Source organism: Cucurbita moschata, unplaced genomic scaffold, assembly GCF_002738365.1.
Source record: "Cucurbita moschata cultivar Rifu unplaced genomic scaffold, Cmos_1.0 Cmo_Scf00001, whole genome shotgun sequence".
Classification (NCBI taxonomy): Eukaryota; Viridiplantae; Streptophyta; class Magnoliopsida; order Cucurbitales; family Cucurbitaceae; genus Cucurbita; species Cucurbita moschata.
Window position 1 is genome coordinate 10057961 of NW_019268517.1, and position 16502 is coordinate 10074462.

At 37.3% G+C, this 16502-nt stretch overlaps 4 protein-coding genes across 5 annotated transcripts; 2 read left to right on the plus strand and 2 right to left on the minus strand.

Annotated features, from left to right (window-relative positions):
* Positions 1–428: 428 nt before the first annotated feature.
* LOC111452310 (probable pyridoxal 5'-phosphate synthase subunit PDX1) lies at positions 429–1746 on the plus strand. Its single transcript, XM_023092966.1, has one exon. The coding sequence runs from the start codon at positions 529–531 to the stop codon at positions 1453–1455; it is 927 nt and encodes a 308-aa protein (XP_022948734.1). The 5' UTR covers positions 429–528; the 3' UTR covers positions 1456–1746.
* A 393-nt stretch (positions 1747–2139) lies between these two features.
* On the minus strand, positions 2140–11827 carry LOC111452319 (carboxy-terminal domain RNA polymerase II polypeptide A small phosphatase 1-like). 2 transcript variants are annotated; one of them, XR_002712120.1, is made up of 8 exons: positions 11817–11827; positions 4352–4881; positions 3972–4100; positions 3772–3892; positions 3615–3696; positions 3279–3432; positions 2941–3191; positions 2140–2776 (listed from the first exon to the last, which is right to left on the minus strand). XR_002712120.1 is itself a non-coding variant. In XM_023092976.1 (7 exons), exons 2-7 carry the CDS (start codon positions 4652–4654, stop codon positions 3075–3077), a joined length of 906 nt encoding a protein of 301 aa, XP_022948744.1. In that variant the 5' UTR covers positions 4655–4881; positions 11817–11827; the 3' UTR covers positions 2811–3074. The 2 variants fall into 2 exon arrangements, 1 of the variants encoding a protein (XP_022948744.1); XM_023092976.1 differs by lacking the exon at positions 2140–2776 and having other exon boundaries at positions 2811–3191.
* On the plus strand, positions 5808–8159 carry LOC111452330 (PHD finger protein ALFIN-LIKE 1-like). The gene is made up of 5 exons (XM_023092991.1): positions 5808–6145; positions 6248–6280; positions 6702–6924; positions 7301–7421; positions 7695–8159. The coding sequence occupies exons 1-5, from the start codon at positions 6052–6054 to the stop codon at positions 7941–7943; spliced, it is 720 nt and encodes a 239-aa protein (XP_022948759.1). The 5' UTR covers positions 5808–6051; the 3' UTR covers positions 7944–8159.
* On the minus strand, positions 9825–12086 carry LOC111452304 (probable 2-oxoglutarate-dependent dioxygenase ANS). The gene is made up of 3 exons (XM_023092953.1): positions 11594–12086; positions 10310–10643; positions 9825–10216 (listed from the first exon to the last, which is right to left on the minus strand). The coding sequence occupies exons 1-3, from the start codon at positions 12070–12072 to the stop codon at positions 9977–9979; spliced, it is 1053 nt and encodes a 350-aa protein (XP_022948721.1). The 5' UTR covers positions 12073–12086; the 3' UTR covers positions 9825–9976.
* Positions 12087–16502: the final 4416 nt, after the last annotated feature.

The window sequence follows — 16502 nt, forward strand, 5'->3', positions numbered from 1 at the left end:
TTAAATAAACGAAACAATTAGAAATAAATAAATATTATTCTTCTAAAAATTGATGTATTAATCAATTTAAATTTATTAAAATAAAATTGAAAAAGAAAAAGAAAAAGGTTAAGAAGACGAAAATGACCCCAACGAACCACCGGTTTCCACGTATCGAGTTCTTGGTGCGCAAAACGAGGGCTTCTTCAGACATCAAAATGCGTGGCTTTAATAGGCATTGATGATTATGGAACGCACGTCCACGCTACGCTTCCTGATCTCTTATTGACAGCCGTTGGATTTGTATACTTTTTCTCGAAGATCGACGATTCTGTGGGCCCCATTTCTATGTAATGCCACGCGCTTAGGCTTGACGTGAATCGACGCGTCTCGTTCTCGATAAGATCATTCGAGAACAGCCACTACTTAAAGAACCCTTCTCTACCTTAATCTCTCGGCCTTCATTTCTTCTTCTTCTTCCACGGCCTTTTCATTGCGGCTGAATCCTCCCTCACCGCCTTTTTACTGTAGCGTTATTGGCCGGCGAAAATGGCAGGATCCGGCGTTGTAGCGGTGTACGGAAATGGAGCTCTGACTGAGACGAAGCAATCCCCCTTCTCTGTGAAAGTTGGATTGGCTCAAATGCTTCGTGGCGGCGTAATCATGGACGTTGTGAACGCGGAGCAAGCTCGTGTCGCTGAGGAGGCTGGAGCGTGCGCCGTCATGGCCCTTGAACGAGTTCCTGCGGACATACGAGCCCAGGGCGGTGTCGCTAGAATGAGCGACCCTCAACTAATCAAGGAAATCAAACAGGCTGTCACGATTCCGGTCATGGCGAAGGCTCGAATTGGCCATTTCGTTGAAGCTCAGATTCTTGAGGCCATTGGTATTGATTATGTAGACGAGAGCGAGGTTCTTACTCTCGCTGATGAAGAAAACCACATCAACAAGCACAATTTCCGCATTCCGTTCGTCTGTGGCTGCCGTAATCTCGGTGAGGCGCTGCGACGCATTCGCGAAGGGGCGGCGATGATCAGGACTAAGGGCGAAGCCGGCACCGGTAATATCATTGAGGCGGTGCGGCACGTGCGGTCCGTGATGGGAGATATTAGGTTGTTGAGGAACATGGACGACGATGAGGTCTTCACCTTCGCCAAGAAGATCGCTGCGCCTTACGATTTAGTTCTGCAAACTAAGCAGCTCGGGAGGCTCCCGGTGGTTCACTTCGCCGCCGGTGGTGTAGCAACACCGGCCGATGCGGCGCTGATGATGCAGCTCGGTTGCGACGGCGTGTTCGTCGGCTCCGGTGTGTTCAAGAGTGGCGACCCGGCGAAGCGCGCCAGAGCGATTGTGCAGGCTGTTACTCATTACAACGATCCGGAGGTGCTGGCGGAAGTGAGCTGTGGGCTTGGCGAGGCAATGGTCGGATTGAACATGACCGATAAGGTCGAAAGGTTCGCGAATAGATCGGAGTAGACTGTCTTCTCCGGCATTTGGGTATGACGATCCCAAATCCTTTTCTGGATCTAAGAACATATAGGTTTCTAGCAATTCACGTCTAAACATATAGCTAGCTATAAGGAATTTTGATGTCCTGTTTCACTGTTTGTATTGAATTGCTTATAAATCCCCTCTTTAATTCCTTCTCGAACATCCTACTTCATAATCCTCTGTATTTCATTTCTGATGGATTTTTCACACCTTCGATTAAGAACAATGTAATCAAGAAATCATAGAAAACCAATCAAAAAACTGAATGGATGGTCTCAGTCGTTTTCACCCACGGCTTGCAAGAGGCTAAGCAATTGGAGGAAGTAGTAAGAAACTCCTCCGCCTGTTGTGTATTGTAGTTTCTCTGGCCCTTCCATGGCCGGAAAGTCGCCGTCGACGGAGCAATTGAAGCTTCCGGCCAACCACCCCATGTTCCAGTATCTTTCTATGTTTAGCTTGGACATTGCGATCAAAGGGCCGAGCATACAAAGAACAGCTGAAAACATAGAACCGTGGAGGTGAAGAATCCACCATTTTGTGTTTAAAATTAGCCTAAAAATCAATTTATAGCTGCCTCATGTCTATTTATTGGTACAAAAAGAAAAGCCAGTCAGTCCAATCCAATGTATCCAAAATGTACACATTTCAAAGTTCAAAACCTCTTCTATACAGGTTTTAAAGCCAGGCTGACGGTTATAAGCAGAGAATATCTACTAGTGGATTTGGGCGATTACACAATTGATCCTCGTCCAACACGAAACAGCTACACATGCCCCTACCCTCTAACTCTACTCTAGCATTCTCCAACTCACATACCCCTACCCTCGAAATCCATGGCCGTCAATGTCTCCTTTGGCCTACTTGCCTGAACCTTGTCGGATTTGAGAAGCTCCTGATCATTTCCTGCGACAGCTCTAACCTAAGATACGGTGGTTCTCCAGCCAGTGAGCGGCAGTGTTGGTCGTCGGGTTGTGGGTGTACCGTAATACACATGGCTGAGCTGCATCGCCATTGCTTGATTAGCTTCCCCAAGTCTGAACTTATCCAATCACAAATGGCGGCTTCTCCCTCTCTGTTGCTCCTCAAAACAAGTCCTCGCTACCAGTTCTTCCTTTTAAGTGCACATACCAATAAACAAGACCAAGTGGCTATGACACTGAAGTGCTGCCAAATAATGTTAAACTACATTAACTACTATGAAGTAAAGAGGAGTATAGCAGCATTCAATTTGCAGACGACGTAATTTTGAAGCTATAACTGAAGGCTTGCACTCGGACAAACTATGCTGGTCGCCAGTCGGTGACCCCTGAGAAGCAACAAAATTCTACAAAAACGTTGGATTTCCTCTTGAAAGACTGTTCTAAGGGGTAATGATATAAAAGAATTTAAATTTAAGAGTACAACTCTTTAAATGATTTGCAGTCTTGATGAAACAATAGAATACATTAACCTAAGGTGGAAACAACATACATTGTGGACATATCTCATGAATTTCTTCTTACTCCATCACCTAAGCTCTAAATGGAAAGAATGTGGAGATTGATTTCATAGCATGCTCTCCACTCAGCATGCTTGGATACTATCTGTATTGTAATTTTCTCATGCTAAGGAATTCCATGGATCTGAAACCATTCAGGCATGTGAAATTTTTCGTATAGAACGGGTCGGACGTCTTTTTCCAGGGCGAGGTGTTTGAGGAGCGGGAGGAGGACGTCTAAAAGCTGAAGAATGCACATCACAGAAGAATGGGCAAGTGAGTATCTAATAATGGAATGGATCGAAGCCATTATCATAAGAGAAGTTTCTACCTGATTATCAGAAGGCTGTGCAGGAGAGAATGGAAGGCATGGGATTCCATTCAATGGTTGCAGTAAGAAACTAAATGGGTTGTTATCGATTATAACAACTCGGGAGAGATCTCTTCGTAAACACGATAGATCTTTTACGTGTTCTCTGTATTCTCTGCAATTTAAAGAAACATCTTTAAGAAATCTAATTTTGTAGTTCGTTTCAACAGCCTGATAATTTAAAGCAAAAGCTTAGAACACAAAATCTCTCATGGAAGGAAAAGCTTGCTTAATTGAGTTGTACCCCAGTCAAGAACAATCTCAGATTCTGAACTCGGTTAGAGGTAAATTACTTACGTGCTAACTGTGGATGGTCGATAAAGTCGAAGGCTAAATCTTCCCTCTGAATCGATTCGGTCGACCAGTGGTCTAGCATATCCTGTACATCGGAGCACAAATGACATATAGAAATGGGAGGAAAGTTACAAAAGATATTGATTAATCAATGCCAAACCTTCAAGACCAGCAGTGAATAAAATGAGTTCAGCAAATTCAGCAGCCTGACTCAAGAACTCGTGCAATCCAGGACGTTCAAATACAGTCACATGACTGATCTTTGGCTTTCCTTCATATTCCTTCAATACAGCTACCAAAATTAATCAACAGAACAAAATTTTCAAGTAGAGTTTAGAAAGAGGAATCCATGGGAGGTACCTTGTCCGAGGACACACATTCTAGCTGAAACCAATCCAAGCCAGCTTCTGTTGCCTGAGTGCGAAAAACGGCTGGCAAACTGGATGTTTCATATGCACAAACCAAGGTTTCATCCAAATCAAGAACAACCTGAGAGAGCAAATGAAGTATTGGAATCACAACATGACAAATGCATAAACATCACAGCAAACTTAGTTTATCTCGACATCGTAATAATAGGTTTCAAAATACAAATGGAAAATACTCAAATCAGTAAATCGCAAGCAGAGATGGAGGCAGTTTGTAGTGTCTAATGATTTCACAATGTCGCCAATCATCATTTTAGCCTTACATTTTCTTCAAAAACATACAAAGAAAGAAGAAGACGAAACGAACATTACCGTAATCTTTTCCAGCGAGCAATCTCGACTTCCACCGTCATCCCCATCAGTGGGAGGGCTAAGTTTCTTAGCTGAAAGCTGATGGAGAGGAATCTCAGCAATCGGCAAGGGCTTAAAAGAGGGAGCAGACGAGGCAAGAAGCGGCAATCTAACACCGACATAGGACAAAATCTGAGCCCAAGAAGGAGCACCACGCACGATCTGAGCAATTATATGAACAAAGAAAGAGAGCCAATCGATCAAAGCTTGCCATACTTGCAAAGACCTCGGCACACAGACCTCGGCTTGACCAATCTGCGCCATATCCACAACGAATCGCAGATACAGAGAGATCCCCAAAAACTGACTCGATGCTTCAGAAAGAAAACGCGACTCGGCTTCTCTCTCTCTCAATCATTTTCAACAATAAACAAGAATTGAAAACGCCATGACGCAATTGGAAAATTCTGTGGCCGACGGAATTGTGGCGGTGATGGCAGGTGGCTTTTTGCCGCCCTGGCTCGGCTTGAAGGACTGCTTCCTTTACTCTTCTTTTTCCTTTTAAATAATAATAATAATAATAACAAATTAATTAATAATAATTATCGTAGCCAAATAACAGTGTGATTTATTCCAATTCATTGATAAATAAATAATATTTTAAAATTATTTTTGGTGGTTCGTGAACTTAGCCCCCTACACGTCGCCGTCAAGCTGTTCTTAATGGTCACCGTGACCCCATTTAAAGGTTAATGTCTCTTGTTTTCTTTATTTATTTATTATTATTATTTTTGTTTTCTTTGATTATTCCAAACCATTATCTACTCAGCTTTTTATTTTAAATGTTACAACTGCTCATATTTTGTTGCATTTATTAGGGAAGGATATTTTAGTTTAATTAATTTTTTAGTTACTCTGAAAATAGATTAATTAACTTATTTTATATTTATTTAGTCGTTTAAATTAATAAAAATATCTTTAAAATTTGTATTTTGTTCAAAAAAAAAATATATTTTTTTTTTTTACTTTTTTTAAATTTAGGATATTATTGTAATTTTATTAATGACGTTTTAATAATATTTTGGTCAAATAAATTATCTCAAATTCATCCATAATACATTATCGGCTATTTGAATAATATTAAAGTTAGTTGACCCTTTATCCAATCACAATTTAATGCAGCTAAATGGTTATTAAATTTAGTCACGGGAAATTAGCACCTCTTTGGCCCATAATGGACGATGATTTGGGCCAGGCCCATGACACTCCCATTGCAATGGACTAGAAAATGGGCCGAAGAACTTTTTGAAATTTGGGCCGGAGTCAAACAGGCCCATTGTTACTTTGGTCATTCCATAATCATTCATCTGTTCTAAATTAATAAATAATAAAATTAAATTTTAATTTTTCTAAAATTTAAAAAATGGTTAATTGGAGTTCATCTTTAAAAAGAAAAAAAGAAGAGGAAAAAGAGTGGTCGGGAAGTGAAAATTTGGAGTGGCAATAGTGAAATATTGGTTATCGTCAATTTACAATCCAACCTCCGGTTCTTCTGTGTCTCGCGGGTGCTGACGTTTACATGGATCTCTGCCGCTTACGCTCTCTTCTTGCCCAAACTCATGCATTAATCCTTCCTCCATTCATTCCCAATCCTTCTCCAAATTTCCATTTCTTCATGTGACTTCCGATTTCGTTCGCTCATCTCAGATCTCCTTTCCGCCATGGAAATGCCATCCACCACTCCCAAAACCGTCGAGGAAATTTTCAAAGATTATGCCGGTCGCCGTGCCGCTCTTGTTCGCGCCCTCGCTCACGGTATTGTCTCCTCTCTCTCTCTCTAACTTCTCTTGTTTGCTTATTTCTTTTTTCCCTCGGAGATCACTGATTTTCATTTTCTTTTGTTGTTGTTGTTGTCAGATGTGGATGAATTTTACGGCCTTTGTGATCCAGGTGATGCGTAATTGTTTGCATTTGATTTCCTTACGAAGTTTATTATTTCTCTAAATGTTCATTTTCTTGCTGCTGGTGAATTTAACGAGCCTTTGATGTATAATGAATTGAGAAAATATTTCTTAATCTGGTTTAATGACGTAGTATCGGCAATTGCTTCAGATTGGATGCTTGTTCCACGAATTCGAAACTTAATTTTTGTGATCTTGATCTTGCGTTGAGATCCTGGAAATGTTCCTTTTTCCGTACACTTATGGTATCTTAATTAGCCAGTGACTGATGCATGTTATAATTTTTTGATTTATGCTCTTGTCTAGGTATGCAAAGTCTCACACTGTCTGATATTAAGTTCTTCTCTGAAAGCAGGAATTTACTATCAATATATGACGCCTCATATATTTTTCACCTTGATTTTGTTCAGGTAAGGAAAATTTGTGTCTGTATGGACATCCCAATGAAACATGGGAAGTGGTTCTTCCAGTCGAAGAGGTTCCACCGGAGCTTCCTGAGCCTGCACTTGGAATCAATTTTGCAAGGGATGGCATGAACAGAAAAGATTGGCTGTCTCTAGTGGCTGTACATAGTGATTCCTGGTTGCTCTCGGTGGCTTTCTATCTTGGATCAAGGCTTAAGCAAAACGAAAGGTAAACTCTATTCTTCTGATTTTTTGCTTGCAGATTATAGGTCAGGGTCTGCTCAATGATATATTTTGAATCCTGCATTTGTCAATGATGTTTGTGAACTTCTAAGACTCATTTCAATTTACTTTCTTTAATGTTTCTTCTGGGATTATTCTTCTGCAACAAATAGGTTATAGGTTTATGGCAGAATACTTGAGCAATTTTTTTATCAACCACACTAATTTCTTTGGTTTTCTCCTTTATTAACTATGTTACTGCATGAATAATTGTGGAAGTTGAAGAGCTACTTAACTGTTTGTTTTATGTGATTATGTAATGATGTTATGTTCTGCAAAATCATGCACTAACTCCTTTCGTCTTACTCATCATATAATGACAGAAAGCGTTTATTTAGCTTGATGAATGATCTTCCCACTGTCTTTGAAGTTGTGACAGAATGGAAGCCTGTCAAAGAGAAACCTAGTGTAGATAGTGGAAGCAGATCACAAGGAAGCGCTAAGGTTAATGTTGTTGATCATGTTTTTTTAATAACTCATACTGAACTTTTTGTGCATAATTCTCTCATGGGGTTCAGTGCAATGAATTCTCCGGATGGGATTGAAGGATGTAATCCTCGTCTGTTATCGGTTTTTTTTGGGGAAAAGAACTTCTGATCACATAAAAGAGATTTAACTTGACATATCAATGTCATGTCTTCTTAAAGAACTTGAAGCAGTTGAACAAATTGTTTTAAGCTTCTGAGTACCTAATAACTTGATACTTCTCTATTCTAGAGATCTAATGATGGGCAGGTGAAAAGCCATCCTAAACTTGCCAAACAGAGTATCGAGGAGGATGTCGACGAACATAGCAAAACCCTCTGTGGTAGCTGTGGTGAAAACAGTACAGATGAGTTCTGGATTGGCTGTGACATATGCGAAAGGTGGTACCATGGAAAGTGCGTAAACATAACACCTGCTAAGGCTGATTGTATCCAACGATACAAATGTTCATTTTGCTGCATGAAGAAATGCAGGCAGTAGTAACGTAGAGGCAGACGAAGCCCCCAAAAGCGCAATTGCTGAATGATTCGAGTGACTGATGAAGCGTTGTATCAATTTTTCCTTTATGTATGTATGAATTTGTAGTTATCTTAGAATGACTATCTCAACCCTATCCCATATGAGTCTTGGAACTTGAAGATCCATTCTTCTACTTGTATTTCTAATTGTCACAGAAGCATGTTCCTATGTTATCTTCATTTATTTCAAACTCCCTCGTGGGCAGGGCAACTTATGGGCTCACTTAAACCAATTTCATCAAGCCCAATTTTTCTAAATTGAGTCCAAGGGATAGAAACGAGTTGGGCTTCTACGCTGGTTGGTGCGCCCAATTTCATCGAGCCCATCTTTTCTAAATTGAGTCCAAAGGCTGAAACGAGTTGGGCTTCTATGCTGGTTGGTGAGCCCACTTTCATCGAGCCCATCTTTTCTAAATGGAGTCCAAGGGACAGAAACGAGTTGGGCTTCTACGCTTGTTGGTGAGCCCAATTTCATTGAGCCCATCTTTTCTAAATTGAGTCCAAGCGATAGAAACGAGTTGGGCTTCTACGCTGGTTGGTGAGCCCAATTTCATCAACCCCAAATATTTTAATTAATTCAATATCCAAAACTGTTATAATGGAAGCCCATTCCGCTGGGCTTAGTTGGGCTTCCTGGTGGCCCACTTCATGAAGCCCAAATACTCGATCATAGATAAAATAAAAAGAAAACAATTTCTTGTTTTATTAATAGAATACATAAATTAGAAGTCAAATATTTAAATAATCACATTGCAGCTGAATAATTATTAAATCACATTTGTAGACTTAGGAACTTTTTTTTTTTCAATATATATAAATGATATAACAAAGTTGAAATATATAATCTTAAATGTCACAAAATTTGGAATGTTGCGGAAAAAGATGGGTGAAATGGACTATGTCAATTTTTATTTTATTTTTGAGATTTCAACCACATCAATTTAGGTTAGCTATAGATGAATTTTGTGGCTTCAAAAATTGGGAGATTTTGCATTTAAAACGTGCGTTTTGACTGCACACCACGTGGGAGGAACTCAAACCATGAATTCTACCAAGATTGATAAATTAATAACTTTTTTTTTTTTTTGTTTTTTTAATGATTTTTTTTTAAATAATACAATATTGGAGTATTTAGTAATGCTACTTTTATATTTAATCATTATAAATATTATCATCTCTACTGTGTATTGATATTATCCACTTTAGCCCGTTATATATCAACAGTAGTCTCATAGTTTTTAAAACGCGTCTACTAGGAAGATGTTTTCACACCCTAATAAGAAATGTTTCGTTCCATTCTTCAACCAATGTGGGATCTCACAATCTACCTCCTTGGGGCCCATCGTCCTCGCTAGCACACCATGTTAAGAAGGGAACGGAACATTTCTCATAAAGGTATGGAAACTCATCCCGATAGAGAAACAAATCATTAGTTATAAGAGTGAGGAAACACAGGTTTTAAAATGGTAAGATTATTGCGTTTTAATCTAATTTTGAAAATTAAGATTTTGTTCGATAACTATTTAATTTTTTGTTTATTTTTCTTTAAAAGAAAATTTATAAACACCCACTCGTCCTTTTTGTCAAAATTCGTATCGAATAGACGGCTAGAATTTAACTATTTCATCAATCTTTTTGTCAAACGATACTAAGAAGATAAGAACAAAATCGCTACTGAATATAAGATAAGAATAAAATCGTTATCAAATTGACCTAAGATATTGAAATTTTACGCTTCTTTCTATCAAATTTACGATAATCTATCATTTTAGTCATTTCTACGTCCAAAGTGATATTTAAGATTATTGCACATCAACACAAACGGGGAATAGATTCTAAGATTGACAGCGGTAAATTGATACATTTGAGACCACACACACGATTCAAACGGGTTTAGAACCAAAAAAAAAAAAAAAAAAAAAAACTTGGACATTAACTTATAATTAACACAACTACAAGCATTAATTAACATTTTACTAATTATAATTAAGTGGATTAAATAGACTGTTCTTGTTGTGAAGTTCCACAAATACCCCTCCTCCTAATTTGAAGTCTATATTCATCAAAGGTCATAGGTGGAAAAAGGGCTGGCCTTTCTTCAGTCACAAGCACTTTAGCTGGTTCAATTATCAAATCACTTCTCGGGTTGTAGAAGAACGCCAATGACACTCGATCCTTGTTTGAATTCACGATCACTCTATGATTCACACTTTTGTATATCCCGTTGCTCAACACCTAATAACATACAACCATTACTCTTTTTTACGAGTAACATAATGAACGTTTCTAGATACAATGTTACGAGCCTGAGTAAAGAAAGATTCAAACCTGAATTTGATCGGCAACGTTTACAATCAAAGCATTAGGGATAGGGTCGATAGTGATCCAATCGTCTCCTTTACGAACTTGGAGGCCAGGGACGTTGTGGTCAGGCAAAAGAATGGTGATGCCGCCCGGGTCGGAGTGAGGCGAAAGGCCTAAAGTCAGGTCAGGTTGAGGGCACTTTGGATACATATTGGCCCTCATGCAAGCTCCTATTCCTTCTTCTCCTCCAAATGCCTTTAACAAGTACTCTTCTTCAAGCCCTAATCCCATAGATAATCCCTTCATCACTTTCTCACATAGCTTCACCATCTCCTTTCCGTATTCTTCTATCAATTCCCTGTACACAAATAAAGCCCTAAAACGTCGTAAACGTATCGAGTTTGTCTTCCGCATGTTAATCATTCATCACATCAGACAATAAAAATACGAAAATTTGAATTTGTGTTGTTTCTGTCAAAATTTAATCAATTGAGCTATGTTTAAATTGGTCTAGAAGAAAATGTTTATAAAAACATAACAAGGTGGATCGAAGAACATTGGAAAAAGACCAGATAAAGTGTGATAAATTTTGAGTTTGTTTGACCACAAAGTTGGTCAAATTGAAACGATGCAATTACATGCAACAACCTAAGCCTACCGCTAGCATATATTGTTCTTTTTGGGCTTTCCCCCTCTGGAGATTCCACTCAAGGCTTTAAAATGCGTCTGCTAGGGGAAAGTTTCAACTCCCTAACCAACGTGGGACATCACAATCTACCCCCTTCGGGACCCAGCGTCCTTGCTGGCACTCATTCCTTTCTCCAATCGATGTGGGACTACCACCAAATCCACCCCTTTGGGGCCCAGAGCCCTTACTGGCACATCGCCTCATGTCTACTCCCCTTCAGGGAACATCCAGAAGGCTGACACATCATCTGGTGTCTGGCTCTAATACCATTTGTAATGACCAAGATCTACCGTTAGCAGCAGATATTGTCCTCTTTGGACTTTCTCTTTCAGGATTCCCCTCAAGGCTTTAAAACATGTCTGATAGGAGAAGTTTTCCACTCTCCAATCAATGTGGGACATCACATTACAAGATGTACGAACCCAAATAATAATAATACAAATTATTCATTTTTCTCTTTAGGAAACTAAACACCATTTATAATAGATAACATGTTTCACCAAAGAGGTAGTACGAGCTCATTTACCGATCGATATCGAATCGATCGGTAGAGCTCTCACCAACATTCCGACCGGTGCATTTTTAGTGTCTTAAAACTAGAAGAATGAGTAAAAACGTACTTGGATGGAGGAAAAGCAGGCCACTTGGCTGTGTTTCTGAGGGAAACAGGCAAATAATTAATGAAAAAGTAATCACTCCAATCCAAAATCGCCGCCTTTTCAATCCCCAACCGGCTGCCATATCCTTCATAAGTGGTCGGCGAATTGGCATATTGTCTCTTCAAATCCAACGGCTGATGAAAAAACTGCGTCCACTTATCCTTCAAACACTCCATCATCTCACCGTTGATTCCATGGTTTATTACATGAAAAAATCCCCACTCTTTACAAGCTTCCGCCATCGCCTTCACCTCCGCCGCACTCTGCAGCTTTTCCATGTCCACCACCGGAATATTCCTCGGAACATTTCTCTCCACGGCGGCGCCACTCGGCCTCTGTGACGGTGGCTTCACGTACCTCACTGGAATCGTCCGTATTCCACTCTCCGCCAGCGACTGCACACACACCACCGGCTCCGGCCAACTCCCAAGGCAGCTCATTTTCTTATAATATCTCTTGTGGATTTTAAAGTCTCTTCGTTACTTCAAGTATTTATAGGGAAATAAATTTAAAAAAAAGAAAAAAGAAAAAAGAAAAAAGCAGGACACGTGATGAAAATGAAAATTAATAATTAAAAAAATAAATAATATATATATATTATTGTGTCTATTAGCTCATTTCGGCGCCGTGAAATTTTTGCTTTACTTCAAACTAAATTAAAAAAAAAAAAACACACACACACACATTTATTCCGATTTGGCTTCTTCTATCTCGTCCTTTAAAAAAATAATATTTTATTTCTAATTAACATTTTCTTAAATTAAATAAAATAATAAAATATCACTTAAATGATTTAATTTAGTATATCCGGGTCGGACTCGGACTCGGACTCGGAGCTGGTGAAAATGATCCGACGAAACCCGACAATAAAAGGGCGACCGTTTATTTTTGTTTGTAAGCGGATGGCAGGGAGAGGAAACGTTTAATGTTTGTAGTGTCGTTTCAAGTGGGGTCAGTTCGGAGGCAACTTTAGTTTTTTGTCTACCTTTTCGACATGTCGGCTTGTAATTAGTTACTTTTATTATAATCATTATTATAACTCCTCGTTTGTTTTGTTTTTTTCCTTACCCACTTGTTAAATTTACTATTTTAAGAAATACTTTAAATTATTATATCTTTTTTTTTACTTTAAATTATTAAGGAATTTTAATAAAATCGAGATCTAAAAAGGTTGATGGAGTGGTGCTTAATAATAGCAGAAAATAAGTAGAAATCTAAATAAATAAATAAAAAAGAAGGATTAAGTTTGGCCGACATCAAGGAGACTGGGGCAGTCTTCCAACACGTGCCAAATATTGGCCAGACAAGTAATAAAACACGTGACCAAGCATTTACCCAGCACATTGTCAAGCCCCACTTCCATCCTACTTTATTATTTATTTTATATTTTCAACTAATTAAGTTTATACGTCTAATTTAACTTAAAATAAAGTCGATTATCATATTTAATATTTAAATTCGTAAAATTATAGGTGAAAATTTCAACGAATTGTCGGTTAATATTTATAATATTAACTATTAAATTGGATCTAGAATTAAATTTCAAAATTTTGAATTTTTTAAAGTAATTTTTTAGGTGGATTAATTCATACGTAAATATTCTCGATTTGTGACAAATTTTCTAGTCGTGGAATGGGGTTATACATATCCACTCCGAAAAATAAAAATATATTTTAATATATTTTATATTTTCACAACATGTTTTAAATGTTTTATAATGTATGGACTTCATTAAATAAAATAAAATAAAATAAAATAAAATAAAATAAATTAGGTATTGAAAATTTCAGAAGAATTGGGACAAATTTGAAAAAAAATGCCACCCATCATTATTTTTTTATATATTAAATTGGAAAATGCATACAAATTGCATAATAATAAAAATTCAAACTAATTAAAAAAATACTTTATATTAAAATTTAATCTAGCTAAATAAATAAACAAAATAGTTAAATTTATTGTCGTTTTTATTACGTTAACCGGCCATTTTAAAGTAGTTAAAACGTCACATTAGAGACATCTAAAAGATACTTTTAGTGAATGAATTGATATTAATTTTCACGGTTTCTAATCTTTGTTATTATTTTCATAAGAGTTAAAAGGCTACTAAACCAATCCCAACAAAAACTACATATAAAAATGTCAAATTCTCGATGTCCGTTGAAGTCTCATTTCTAACTTTAAATCACCTCGAATGAACGTAAGATTGTAAGTTAAAGAACGTTATAATCGTATGAGCATGGATGTTTCATATAAAACGGTCTCAACGCTTTGAACTCGTATTGAACTGTTGCTTGCTTTGTCCACAATACGTGACTCTTCTAGGTTGAAATGTTGCTAAGAAGCGTCTTACCGTTTTCCTTTCAAGTTGAGGCTCTCTTTTATTGTTTGGGTTGAATCTAGACGTTTTTAGATAGCTTCTCGGAGACTATTGTTGGCTCAAGATGTTAACTTTTACCTTTATTGTTTGGGTTGAATTAACGGTGGAGACATGGAAGAGAATGATGTGTAATTGCAATAATTTTTCACATTGAAGAATATTTCTTTTTGCCCGAGTTTTTCACGTTAATTCTCTTTCTAACATCTCGATTATTTTTCTGTTTATTCCCGTGGTAGAAGTTAAGAAGTTTTTTCTCAACATTTTCTTGCACCTTAATTTGGGTTTTTGAATGAACTTTCACAAAGTACGTGTAAATATATGAAACTAAAAGTTGTTCCCTTGTTTTAAACTCGTCAAACGTTAAAAGCAACAAAACCAGATAAAACAACATTCATACGATCTGTAAAACCATGGAAACATAAATGAAATATCAACTTACGTTCCACCCATAAAAGAAAGACATGCAGTTTTAGGTTTGTCTGCCAATGTGAAACCAGTTCGAGTTGGAGGATTTTTACTACCGTTGTCAAGGTGGGTGTCGGTCCCCGGATGGTCCAAGTCCTTTTTGATGGAACATGTGAAAAATGACACAACACGATGAACTCACTAACCAAAGGGACCATTTTTCTTTAATTCTGGACCTCCTCCTTAATTGCTTGCAACCCGAAACCCATTTTAATTAAGAAAGAAAAGAAGATTTTATTTATTATTCGAAGCAACGATTACAACGTGACTCAAAAGTGTCATAATATGGAAGATATTATTTTGTATGGTTCGATGTAAAGCTGTAAAAGTAGTCCAAATTTACATTAAGAAGAAATTGTCAAAAGCACAGAAAACTGACCCTCGGCCAAGTTTTCAGAACAAGTTTAACTGAATGTGTCGGTAGGACTTCATAACATTGTATATTCAACTTAAGCTATTGTAAGAAGGCCGAAGATTGAAATCGTTTGTTGAGATTCGACCATCATTGATAATTTTTGTTGTTGAAAAACAATCTTCGTGGTTAACATTCCAAAAAGAGAACCGTAAATGATTTATGAAATTTGCATATTCAAAAGGTGTATAATTTTGAGGTGTCTAATGAAACTCAAGCTGGTTCAAATTCATATTGATGTTGATAGCTCAACCGAGATTTAATTAGTTGCCTGGTAAAACGAGACAGAGGCTTCGTAGCCACACCTTTTGTCCTCGATCAATGATCCAAGTTTAAATTTATATAATTATTAATAAATTTTAAAATTTAAAAGTATAAATTATTTTTAAAACAAGTCCACCTATCCTCAGTCAGTGCATGAATCTCTTAACTATTATTAAACAAAATAATATAAGATTTGTGGAATAAATCAGTCGATCAAACCTAAAATTTTAAATAATGTATATTGTGCATGAACCTTTCGCTATCAAATAAAACGACGCGACTGACGATTCACACAATAAAATAAGATATCAACTTTGTCGAGAATCTTTTGTTATTTATTTATTTTTTTTTGGTTAAATAATAATGATAAGTGGTTGAGAAAGTACTAAATAATTATTTTTGCACTCGAAAATTTAATAGGGAAAAAAATAGTCACTGAAAGAATAAGAAGCACTGTTTAGGCAACTATTTAAGGTTGTTAGTGGACTCTGTCGTTTCAGACAAACATTCTAAGTTCAGTCACAAAAGTAGCCGAGTTCGGCTTCTTACCAATTATGTCACAACCTGTCTTTTAAAATATTCTCTCGATTTTTTAAAATAAATAATAGTGAGCATATAAACAATAAAAAAATATATATTTAACCGACAATTATTTTGGGCCTCCATGGGCTTTGTTTTGTCAACTAGGCCCATGGATCAGTGCTCGGCCAGAAACATAGGAACATAGAAAACACCGAAAACCTTATTTTCTTCTCTCTTTCTGAATATGTTTCTTTTTCATTTATCTTATCAATCGACACAATAGAAAAATAAATTCTTTAATGATTCAGTTGTGAATTCGTTAATGGCCCAATTGGCACACATACTGGGCCTGCATTGACGCTAGTGGGCTTTTTTTTTGTAAGTAGTGATCCATCTTGCATCAACTTAGACAACGACCGACCAAACTAAATTTGAATCAAGGTGTCCATAATCGCGCTTTCTAGGAACGTTCGTAAGTGATTGTGCGACACTCACTCTCACCACTGAGTGAATTAGCTAACTCAAATTCGTATCACCTTCTGTTAGACAACATATACCTGAGTCTCTATCCTTACTTTGAGAAGAGGATTTTAAAAAACATGGGTAGAGAGATTTCTGTAACAGGGTTTGAAAGTGATGTTGTAAGCTAGCAATTAAGTATATACAAGGGTTTAGCATGACATGAGCATGCAACCATGAGCAACACGTCTTGGACAAGTATGATCTGCTCTCATAGTTTTGGTTTAGGCTTCTCCAAAATGCTCATACTAATCGAGGGAGTATTTTTTTATTATAAACTCATGATCATTCTCTAAATTAGCTGATGT

What these genes read in the sequence shown, in the direction of transcription:
- LOC111452310 (XM_023092966.1), top strand. Translation starts at nt 529, where the DNA reads ATGGCAGGATCCGGCGTTGTAGCGGTGTACGGAAATGGAGCTCTGACT.
- LOC111452319 (XM_023092976.1), bottom strand. Translation starts at nt 4,654, where the DNA reads ATGGCGCAGATTGGTCAAGCCGAGGTCTGTGTGCCGAGGTCTTTGCAA. An exon ending in GCTCGCTGGAAAAGATTACG is followed by an intron (nt 4,101 to 4,351) that starts GTAATGTTCGTT and finishes TTGCTCTCTCAG; the next exon opens with GTTGTTCTTGATTTGGATGA. An exon ending in CACAGCCTTCTGATAATCAG is followed by an intron (nt 3,192 to 3,278) that starts GTAGAAACTTCT and finishes TGCATTCTTCAG; the next exon opens with CTTTTAGACGTCCTCCTCCC.
- LOC111452330 (XM_023092991.1), top strand. Translation starts at nt 6,052, where the DNA reads ATGGAAATGCCATCCACCACTCCCAAAACCGTCGAGGAAATTTTCAAA. An exon ending in TGTTCGCGCCCTCGCTCACG is followed by an intron (nt 6,146 to 6,247) that starts GTATTGTCTCCT and finishes TGTTGTTGTCAG; the next exon opens with ATGTGGATGAATTTTACGGC. An exon ending in TTACGGCCTTTGTGATCCAG is followed by an intron (nt 6,281 to 6,701) that starts GTGATGCGTAAT and finishes GATTTTGTTCAG; the next exon opens with GTAAGGAAAATTTGTGTCTG.
- LOC111452304 (XM_023092953.1), bottom strand. Translation starts at nt 12,072, where the DNA reads ATGAGCTGCCTTGGGAGTTGGCCGGAGCCGGTGGTGTGTGTGCAGTCG. An exon ending in CCTGCTTTTCCTCCATCCAA is followed by an intron (nt 10,644 to 11,593) that starts GTACGTTTTTAC and finishes ATTTGTGTACAG; the next exon opens with GGAATTGATAGAAGAATACG. An exon ending in ACGTTGCCGATCAAATTCAG is followed by an intron (nt 10,217 to 10,309) that starts GTTTGAATCTTT and finishes GTATGTTATTAG; the next exon opens with GTGTTGAGCAACGGGATATA.